The 11,607-nt window shown below is 42.1% G+C and overlaps 1 protein-coding gene and 1 pseudogene across 1 annotated transcript; one reads left to right on the forward strand and one right to left on the reverse strand.

The window, feature by feature from the left end:
• Nucleotides 1-2,698: 2,698 nt before the first annotated feature.
• On the reverse strand, nucleotides 2,699-4,205 carry LOC125540744 (transcription factor WRKY45-2-like). The gene is made up of 3 exons (XM_048704317.1): nucleotides 3,871-4,205; nucleotides 3,647-3,757; nucleotides 2,699-3,014 (listed from the first exon to the last, which is right to left on the reverse strand). Exons 1-3 carry the CDS (start codon nucleotides 4,203-4,205, stop codon nucleotides 2,699-2,701), a joined length of 762 nt encoding a protein of 253 aa, XP_048560274.1.
• Nucleotides 4,206-6,104: 1,899 nt separating this feature from the next.
• On the forward strand, nucleotides 6,105-11,607 carry LOC125534794 (annotated as a pseudogene).

Consider the following 11,607-nt stretch of genomic DNA (forward strand, 5'->3'; position numbering starts at 1 on the left):
CCCAATAAGCAGATTGGGAGCAGTGGGTTGTATTTAAAAATACAACTATCACCCCACCCTTATTTGCCCGCAGACGATGGATGTGCAACTAGGGTTGATCGATATTCCGGAGAGAGAAAAAAAATTCAACTATCATCGCACCCATTTATTGCATGAGGCCGGCCCATGTGCAACTCGCGGTGTATATTCTAAGTGAAAAGCAAAAAAAAGGAACTACCTCCCTCTCCTAGTTTTTTTTGCGAGAAACCTCCCTCTCCTAGTTGTTCGCCCCCCTACCAATGTTGAAATGGGTTTGATATTTTGGGAAAACAAAATGAAATGCACCTGCGGCCATGAGCAACACATTATGAAATATTAATAAACAAAGATCAAATTAAAGATAATAAAAAAATATGTTATCCAGTTGCACTCACAATATTTCGGCAACTATGGTCTTCAAAATATGCAACTCCTCTGTAAAGACATTGTGGCCCCTAAAAATAAAAAATAAATTACTTGGCAGTGCATAATTTAGATTCAAAATACTTGTTTCAAAAATCCTATACCATGGAAGAGAGAGGAATCATGTTTCATAAAAAACCATAGTTTTTACTTAACTCAAGATTAAAATAAATTAATGACCAACTACAAAAAAACTAGGAATTTTTTTAGTGAACTTTGCGTCCTGGCCCAGAAGCCCCCGTAAATAAAAGACAAAATCTGCATGAGTGTCAACATGAGATCAAAAATTCTTTAGGTCAATTGAGAAGTAGGTCGTGTGCAAAATAAAAAAAATGATAACTAAAACTATGTACAATAAAAAAATGTAGGGCTTGGAAGCCCCGATTACTACTTATTTTCGGTAACACCAAACTGATGGATAAAAAAACATATGAATGGCCAGAGAGAAGAAAACATAAGAATTCAACAAATCAATATGAATTACTCCATTCGTTCTAAATTACTATAAGTTCTATTATAAGTTAAAGTTTTCTGAGTTTGAGCAAGTTCTAGGGGGAAATAATTAGCATCTTCATATCAACAAAATACACTAAGCAAACATATTTTATGATATATCTAGTAATCTTAATTAAGAATTATAGATAATGAACAATACCACAACGTATTGTGCATATACACACGCATGAAAGATGAAGCTCATTGGCCACACACACAGATAAACACATCTAATCTCAAAATCGAAACTACTTACTCAAGATCTTCCAACCACTGGAACTTTACGGAAACATAGTGGGTATTCCCTCTTGTTGGTAGAAAGGAAATAAAAATAAAAATAAAACATGCTAAAACACATGAAAATAACTCCGGACATTATGTTAGAGAGAATCACTCAGAAAAGAGGCCCGTACGGGGGGCGCTATAGCCCGAAATACATTTCCATCCCAAACTTGAACAACAAACATACAAAGTCTACTCCCCCGTTGGATTAAAAATATATGGGAAACAAATAATATACAACAACAACTCCTGGACCAACAAAGCACAAACCTGCTGACCCTCTTACGTAGACAAGAAACAATGAGTAAAATTAACTACTGCACAGATCTTGATGTTCTAGATCAGACGATTACATATATGACTAGGGCTTAACTATTTCTCATGTGATTAAGAATTGGCAAGGACATTTTAGATATGGTCAGCTGCACACAACAAAATATATGCGATTTTAATGTATCAAAAACTGCAAGTGCAATATTAAGAAAAACATACAATCACGTAAAAATTACAGAAGGTCTGTAATAATCTGAATCAAAGTCTTAACTTTGAGTTTAAGCTAAATGTGCATACCAATTTATTATTATGTACTACGAAAATACAAAGAAAAAGTAAATTAGAAAATGTTTATTTGTGTAGACAAATACACATTTAATTCAAAGCTAGATAGCAAAAGCCATTGCATGATGTTAGTACAGAATCTGCACCAAGTTAAACTATGAATCATGAAATGAATATGGTAGTTTCAGTTAGGTCCATAAGTTCATCTCCTTGTGCCACAATACCTGTTACATTTTGTTTGGACTCTATAAAATTATACGACATTACATACGGTAATTTATGAAAACTGAAGTACTAAAACAATAAAAAGGAATAAATGCCCATAACAGAAGGAACATGGGCTTCTGCTCCTTAGTAGTTCCCCATTGTAAAAGTGCCCAAAAGAAGAACAAAATGGACATTCAAGTAAGCATTGTTTCTTTAAACGTTAGAAACTACTAGCCCCGGATTTACTTTTACATCGAATAGCCCCATATTTCATACTGAAATAAAATTGAAAAAACACAGCTAGGTTTCGTGAAAAAAGAGATAACACCCCCATGGAGCCCCAGCATCGCACATGACATCACATCCACACAGATGGCAACCACCGGGAAGATTGGACAAACATCACACCGTTGTACCCATCCACATTCTTTTTTCTGTGGCCTTTGTTTCTATGGCGAGTGAGAAGCTTGTAAAATCACTACTGAACGATCCACATGGAACTTACTGTCGAAACATGTGTCGTACTTATATTTACAAATTGCCCGTATAATTTATTAATATATTTTGTTACAATATATATCAACACAAATTATATGCTTCTACATGCCTAACCAGACATAAATTTAAACGTAAAAAGGACTTCCACGCATCTCTGAGCCATTTGTAAACTAGGCATGATTATAAACTTGTCCAAATTCACCACCAAAAATGTACTCTAGCAAATGATGTTCCAATTCAGCTCAGCGTTGTCAAGCACTTCTATTAGAGCTGGCACATCCAGATCTCCTTGGTCGAACTTTTGAAATTCTTTTACTGATCCCGCCATTTTCTCATTTTGACTTAGGTCCATACCTGGGTCATTCATCGTGCCATTTATAGTGCTGTGATTGCTGCAAGTGTGATGACCGTAGTAGACAACATTGTACTTTGCAGCTTCCTCTTCACAATTAAGAGAGCCGTTTTGATCCTGTTGCTGAATTGTCTTGGTTGCTGAGCAATTGCGTTCTGTGTAGGCGCATCTGTAGTAGCTCCTGCTTAATTACAAGTTTGTTATGAATTATAATGAGAAATTGGTTGCTTAATAACTTGTAAATACGAATACCGCTTTAATTATCGATAGTCACCTATCTGAAATGGCCGGAAAAAATCGCACCCAAACAATTGACCAGGTCATCAAGAGGGGAGTCATGCAACACGAAGAGTGTGACATGGGCATGACGTTCCTAGTCCACATCCCTGACCCAAGCCTATTCTTACCCTTCATCCTCCTCGTTGTCATCCGCTCTCCATGGATCAAAATACATTCCATGACGGAACAAAATAGAGGGACATGGGCCATGGGGGGAGATAGACCATATGTGGCGAGGGTGACGTGAGAGAGGGCAGGGGAGAGGAATGTGGATTGGAGGGGAGAAGACATGTAGTGGCAGGAGACCTCAGGTGAGTGGAGAGACCGGGGGATGAGACTAGGATTGTGGTTAACTTATTGTTCTTTGGCGATTTCCTCTGATGTATTTTACATAACAAAAAACCATCTCGGACAAGTCTCACATGTGATGATTTACGAGAACCATCTCAAATAATGGATCTAGAATATAGGGTTTTGTAGTAGTAATGTGACGATATGATTGAATGAATTGCTTAGTGGTAGTAGTATAGATACCTAGCATTTTCCCTCCCGTTAATGTTTTTCTGCCCATATTTTCTCCAGTGATGGCCATCATAATGTGGAACAGCTGTTACAAGTGATCTTGATCGCCTGTCGTTGTTTCTCCTACATGATGCATACATATATACATAAGTGGCAATTGATTGGCGAGATATATACCTGGAATGCAAATATATCGAGGAAGGGTCCAATTTGAATTTTATTCGAAAAGTTCAAACCTTCTCTTCTGACCAATGTTGCTGATCATAGGCTTCTCCTCTTGTCCCTCGCCGGCATTGGGCGAAATTACATCAACGTCTGTGTGGTCGAAGGCCGTCGCCGGTCCATGACCGTCTGCTTGTGTACTGATCCCGTGAAGCCTGGACATGACACCGGCGATGCAGTCGATCACGTCGTCGAAGAGGCTGACGGCGAGGTCGACCGATCTGCCGTCGGCGTCGCGAAGCGCAGGCAGGATGAGCGCTCGGAGCTGCGCCAGAAGCTCCTGCTGCCGGGTGAGTAACGCGTCCATCTCGGAGCCGCCATTGACGACCATCGTGCTGCTGCTCTTCATCTTGTTTTCCAAGAATGCATATGCGGATCTGCGCGTGCCCACCTTATATAGTGGCGAAGTTAAGTATGCGCCACGGTATGTTCGTGCCAGCGGCTATGGGCGGAGGACTGCTGGTCCGTCGTTTAAAAGAAAAGAAAGAGCAGTACGAGACCCACGACAGAGCACGAGGAGAGGTACGGCATGTTTGACTAGCAGGTCGTCCGGGGTTGTTGCTCCCTCCCTGGTGATCCAATTGAAAAGATCAAAAGAGCATACTATAATAGAGCATATTTTTTTAATAGTTGCATGCAATCATTAATGCAAGCATGCAGATTGGAACTACAGTAGTTAATTGGATGTTTGAAAGTGCATGCATGCACTGACCGGGAGAGAGACATACAGTACGCGGAATGAACACGTACTCAAAAGTTTGTATGTACAATTATTCGTTCATGCATGCACGAAGCAAAGTATGTAGTCCGCCAAAGAGGTGGTGTACCGTATGAGCACCTAACGTATGGGAATGACGCACATGCTGAGCGGGAGAGTGACGTGAAAACTGAAAAGGAAGCAAACCCAAACTATTTGAAATTACTCCCTCTGCCCATAATATAAAAGCGTTTTTGACACTCAGTCGAAAGAAGTAGTTTAGAACCAGATCGTATATATCAGTTGAGGAAACCACATGGTCAAGAAAGGGTTTACTTAATCTGGGGCCTTCAAGTCGGCGGCGGCCATATGCACCGCACCATCCCAGTGATTTCGTTTTGCACCTGCAGTACCCTAGCATTTGCTTTTGCAAGTGGGTACTATATATAGCGGCCACAACATTGTCGTATACTGCCGCCCGGCCGGTAGCAAAAGCTTCGTCTTATGCATAATGAATACTACTGTAGCTAGTAGAGTATAAGATGGCCTTATATAAATTAATGAGCTTTTGGAGGGTGATCGGTAGGAGCCAAGCGTCACAAAAAAAGAAAAAGAAATACTACTTGTCATTTACATACTTCATACATCTCCCAATCATCGCCTCCACCTAAGAAAAAAAACTGCTAGGGTTTTCTCCTAAGGGCTCCGCCGCCGATGATTCTCCTCACATCTACCGGCAACGTGTGGGGAACTCAGTCTGGGTTGTCTCTATAGTCTAGGGTTGTGCTGGCTTTAGTTGGAGTAAGTCTAAGTGGGTAGCTATGATGGTGAGACGATGACAACATCGGCGGCAAGAAATAAGTCTTCCATGTCAGTCGGAGGAGTGGCGGGTTGCTCGAGAGGAGGAGCTGCAGCGGGTCATCGAGGAATCGGAGGTTAAGACCCAACGCGAGCTCTGGCGCCACAACTACTTCGAGCATTACAATGACATAGTGCTCGACGATGACAACATCGACAAGCTCCTCCTTGGGGACGCCGAGACCGACGCCAACGACGCATCAGACAGAGTAGTCGTCAACATGTCATTGGACTACGACGAGGCATAGAGCCCCCTGATTGAGCATGGGCGTGACGATGAAAGGGTGCGCAACCACTTCCATGAAGATGCAAGTCTAGAGACCCTACGAGATGGAGGTAGAATCGACCTTCAAAACCGCGGGATGGGCGGTGGAAGGACACTGATCATCATTGAGCTGCTTCTGGATATCGAGGCGCCTCTATGGAAGAGGTTGTATTCAGCCGTGAAAACCTGCATCACGAGTAAGATGATAATTGTGAGCCGCTCCGACAAGATTAAAAGCTTTGGAACCACCAAACCCCCCAAGTTACAGTTCCTTTCTCAAGAAGCATACTGGTACTTCTTCAAGGTGCATGTTTTTGGGAGCACAAGAGCGGAGGACCACCCAAAGCTCACATCAATAGCCATGGACATGGCTAGGCTGATGAATGGGTGAACTACTAAAAGCAAATATGAACCTTCATTTCTGGAGCATGGCCTTTGCGGCCCTGAGGAATTCGAAGCAGACAAACAACTCAGTGTATGGGGAGCATTTCATTTATCCTTGGCCAATGCTGGAGACAGGATATTTCTGGAGAGTGAAGAAAACTGCTGAATGTATTGTGATGTTTGCTGGTCACCAGACATGTTCTGCTCAAACTGAACCTGAAGCTCTCAAGATGATGAGCATGCAAGATCTTCTCATTGGAAGTGTTATGCCTAGAGGGAAATTCAACATCCATATATTGACGTCCTGTCTTCCTCTTCAATACAACTACTCCGTTCGCGGTCAGATACGGAGGCCACATCGCGTGAACAAACACTTTCAGAAGAGAACCGGGTGATTAATTGTCTAGTCCTTTATTTATTTTTCTCTAAATAGATTATTTGAAAGCTCATGCATGGTTCGTGGTTCCCTTGAAGTGATGCAGGTAGGCTAGATATATATTGTGAGTTGTGGCTGTTCTGATTACTGAAATATCCTTTTTTTTTCTTTTCTCTGTTCTTAGAATGGGGAAATAGTACAAATTATACTATGGTTCTGTGTGGTCGTTCCAGCTGTAAATAATAACCTTAAGTTTTGGAGGTTCCTTTGGGTGGATGATATCAGCCAGGCACTGCCTCTATTTCTTTTATGTTGTGTGTACTACTACTGACCAGTGAGAAACCTGTCATGTTTCTTAAAACTGCTTAAGATTGAACCTGCCCGCCTAATCTGTTTCATTGAACAGATTTCAATACCCTGAAAACAATGCCAAAAAATCGTTTCATGGGACTATTTTTAATAATTTATATGTAGATCAAGGTTTACTCCCGTTCAGTTGTAGGGCACAAAAGATCGTCATTACACAAGGACCGAGTACAAGACCACACTGGACGGCCGCCTCTACATCAAGGGGGGTTGAAATCTTTTGTTCTCAGGAGCGACCTCGAGGTAGCAATGGACATTGAAGTCATATTCTCGGTCTTCTGTACGAAGGGTGTATGTAGTTTTCATGTGCTATACGAATGTCAATGCTCAAAGGTGGCGCATGTGCAATGTAAAACCTTAAGCAGTCCCTGAGTCAGGTCACCATTTTTTTCTTTTGCAACTTTCAATAGTTTTCTGTTGTTGAGAAATGCATCTTTCAAGTGGTTGTACTGCACTATGGGATCTGAAAACAGTATACGAGGGCCTATTGCTTTTTATTGACTGTACTGCACCGTGGAGGATCAAACCTATTAGTACGGTCATGTGTATTCTGTTTGTAATTAGCCGGTTTTGTGTCTTCTGGGTGGTCAGTCCAGTCAAATTAGACTGCAAACTAATTAGTGATGCAAAATTATTGGACACAAATTTGACTTATGGTAACATGAAAATCAGTCGACTGTTAGTTAGACACACCCTTAATCTATATGATGAATGAAAGAGAAGTTCATTAAAAAGAGATGCCGAGAAACAATTTTCTCTGGGTATGAGTAGATATGTCACGAGCAAATGAAAACCATGGTGCCCCATACTCTAGACATGCATACAAGATGCATGCTTGGTGGTTGGCGTTGGCAATTTGTGTGAGGGAAAGTGGAGACTAGTAGATGGATATGCATATATATATATATATGAGCGACATTTAAGAATTCAGTCCATCATTAGACCTAGTTCATGTGCATACAGTATTTGTGCATAGGAGATTTAATTATCTGAGACATTGGAGGAACCAAGAGTTTGGAAACACACGATGCACTTTGATTGCCACCGGGTCCACATTCAAGCCCGCCTTCCTTTTGCATGAATGTAGTAATCAAGGAGCCTGAAGGAATTCTTATGGAGTATGCCTCCAAGGGTCTTTTCTTGACCAATTCGGTCATCTACAGTTTCGGCGTCTTACTTCTTGAGATTTTAAGCGGGAAGAGGAATGCAAGCTTCTTGAATCTCACATGACACTGCGAGAGCCCAAGTAGCCAGCCTACTACAATGCCCGGATATCGAGCATCCGGGAGTCAGTCAGGCCTGTTGCCGGGTCTTCCATCGTAGAGTTGGGAAGATGGCTCTGAAAAAACCTGGTCCTTGGCCTACTTTTTAATGTTTAGTGGAGGGCCTGAATCAACTGCTTTATTGCTTTTTATCAGACCCGTAATTCAATGTTTGTGTTTTGCTCACTTGGTGTGAAAATTGATGACTGGGCTTGATTCTCTTGGTCCAGACACGGGATGGCTATTTTTAGTGGCAGGGTGTACACAACCGTCACTTGCGTTATGTCCATTGCATGACTATGCATCCTGACCACATATATATAGATGTCAGGGTGCACACACTTGTCACTTGTGTGTAAAATTCAGAACCTGACATGATACAGGTTGCACATACACAAGAACAGGACATGCACTCAGATTCTCTTATTTGCCTGATGCATACAAAACTGCATATATGTTGTGTGCAAATTCAGAACTTCCCATGTTACAGGATGCACACAGGCAAGAACAGGACATGCCATTTGCATATGTATTTCATAATTATGACTTGCATTCATACATGCTTCGAATACATTTCATGGTTTTCAATTGCATACATACAACATACATATTTATTCCTTCCAAACTGCAAATCTGATCAATAAGAGTTCCTAGGATGACCAAGCGGACGGATGTTGCTCCCCGGCCGACGGGACAGTCAGATCCTCCGATGCCGCGGCTGATCACGCCGTGCATGCCGTCGTGCTTCAATGAGTTTCTGAAAATTCAGTACTTACATTTCAGTTGATCCAAATACTTTTTTTTCTGGTATGGATGCAAGCCTCCTAGCATCAACAGATCTTGCTATGATTCTGCTTCTTACTGACACTATTTAGTTAATATGGGTTGCTGTGTTAGTTATGGTAAAACTACTCCTGTATTAGTTAGTTGTTACATCAACTTGAACAAGAGGTTCGTGTATGCAGGCTTAAGCGTCCTGGCTGGCTGGTTTGCAAAGCGTGTTGCAGGGTCACTTTCATAGTTGAAAGTTTCTGTCACAAGGGAAAGGGTCCATTATTGGTGGCAAAGGAGGGCGTTAATTCAGTCATCATGGGATTGAATGTTCAAATCCGTATGTGGTCGCTACTCACTCCGACGGAGGTCAGAGAGCGTATGGTTATTGGATCTATCCGATTGAAGACGGTTACACGGGCTATCTTCAACCGGTTTGGATTACGATCATGTAATAGGATAGGCGTTTAGTTTCCTATCTTATTTTTTGCCGGCCGGTTGTGGCTATCCTGTTATTTTGTTTATGCTCTTTGTGAGCCTTTTTCTTTTTTGAGACCTGAAGACTTTTGTTGAAGCTTTTGCTTATTAATAATATGGCCGTATGCATCGTTCTCATGCAGAGGCCGGGGGATAACCCCCTTTTCAAAAAAAAGAAAAAGAAAAAAAAAACTAGAGGACCATATCCAAATTTCTTCCAAGCCAGACAAGACACGAGACAAACTTGTCCACTTATGTCTCTTTCGATAAATTACTTTATACAGCCCCATATTCAAGTCTTTGATCAAGGAAATATAATAACACGGCTTCAACACAGAAGCGAGACTAACACTCACAGTGTTATTGGGTGAGTCCTCCTCAAAATTTCAGTTATATATAGCTTCACCCAGCTTTTGCAATTGATCCATTGCAGCTAGCCCCGTATTCCTCAAGAGTCAAGAAGCACAAAGGCCAGCGGGTTCTCAAACACACATACCTGGAGGTAATTTTTTCTGCTGCTATGGGTGAGCTTGCCAGTAGATCCGTATCTTTCCTGGTCGACAGATACCTGAAGCGGACGGCGGCGCCAACCGAGGAGGAGAGGCTTCACAGCCTGCAACGGCTTGTATTGCGGCTTCGTGTCATCCTTGAGGAGGAAGGTGACCGGCTCATCACAAACCAGGCCATGTTGCATCAACTCGGCATCCTGAAAAAGGAGATGTACAGAGGATATTACGCCCTCGACATCTTCAGTTGCCGAGTCCATGGAGATGACAGAACAAAAGATCATGAAGTCAACTACTCCTTTGCCCCAAGCGTCTATGTTTCTGCAGTGGCAACAGTGAAGGTGCAGCACAAGCTGAGCTGCTGGAGCATGTTCTTGGCAGCGTAAGGGACATCATGGAAGATGTCAGCGAATTTTTCATGTGTTCTAAACGCATGCCCACGTCTGCAGCGCCAACTGTACAACATGTATCTGCTGCTAGACAAGTGCATGTTTGGACGCCAAACGGAGATGGAACACATCATGAACTTCCTCTTGCAATCAGAGACTGCTCCTGGTGCCACTGATCGTCTTGCGAAAGTTGGAAAGAGCACCCTGATCGAGCATGCTTCCGATGATGTAGGGGTTCACAGCCTCTTCTCTCAGGTTTTGTGTTTCACTGGAGATGATCTTAAAGATGCAAGCATAGAGACCCTAAGCTGTGGAGGTAGATTCAAGCATCAAAACCGTGGTGTGGGCGGTGGAAGGACACTGACTATCATTGAGATGCTTCTGAACAAGGACGATATCATGTATGGAAGTTGTATTCAGCAGTGAGAAGCCGCGCCGTGAGCGGAATTATTAAAATCATAATCGCGAGCCTATCCGAGAAGATCGCAAGCTTTGGAACCATGCGACCCCTCAGATTATAGTTCTGTACCCAAGAGGCATACTGGTACTACTCCAAAGTGCGGCCCGGACTAAAGCCTGCACACATGGCGCAAAATGATTGGACACAAAATTTGACTTATTATTAAATGAAAATCAGTAGACTGTTATTTAGACACACCTTTAATCTATATGAAGAATGAAAACGAAGTTCATTAAAAAGAGATGTCAAAAAACATGGTGAGTAGATACAATGAGTAGATATGTCACTAGCAATTGAAAAACATGGTAACCCATACTCTAGACATGCATGCAAGAAGCATGTTTGGTGGTTGGCGTTGGCAATTTGTGCGAGGAAAAGTGGACACTAGTAGATGGATATGCATATATATATGAGTGACATTTAAGAATTCAGTCCATCATTAGACCTAGTTCATGTGCATACAGTATTTGTCCATAGGAGATTTAATTATCTGAGACATTGGAGGAACCAAGAGTTTGGAAACACATGATGCACTTTGATTGCCACCGGGTCCACATTCAAGCCCGCCTTCCTTTTGCATGAATGTAGTAATCAAGGAGCCTGAAGGAATTCTTATGGAGTATGCCTCCAAGGGTCTTTTCTCGACCAATTCGGTGATCTACAGTTTCGGCGTCTTACTTCTCGAGATTTTAAGCAGGAAAAGGAATGCAAGCTTCTTGAATCTCATAGGACACGTAAGTACATATAATGCACTAGATCCACTTTATATGCAACAAAATATTCCACTTCTGTTGTGCTGAAAGCTAAATATCGAAGCGACTAATGATCACCGCAACCCCATTTATTTCAGGTATACAAGCTATGGCAAGAAGAGAACGGGCATGAGTTGGTCGACATGGTACTTGAGCTTGACTGCCTGGTGTCCAAGGTGATGAAGTGA

Source organism: Triticum urartu, chromosome 2, assembly GCF_003073215.2.
Source record: "Triticum urartu cultivar G1812 chromosome 2, Tu2.1, whole genome shotgun sequence".
NCBI lineage: Eukaryota > Viridiplantae > Streptophyta > Magnoliopsida > Poales > Poaceae > Triticum > Triticum urartu.

Bases quoted from the DNA above. Each gene is read 5' to 3' on its own strand.
- LOC125540744 (XM_048704317.1), bottom strand. From the start codon at position 4,205: ATGAAGAGCAGCAGCACGATGGTCGTCAATGGCGGCTCCGAGATGGAC. The intron at 3,758-3,870 runs GTTTGAACTTTT...TGCATCATGTAG, and splicing joins AACATTGGTCAGAAGAGAAG to GAGAAACAACGACAGGCGAT. The intron at 3,015-3,646 runs GTATCTATACTA...GTAATTAAGCAG, and splicing joins AACGGGAGGGAAAATGCTAG to GAGCTACTACAGATGCGCCT.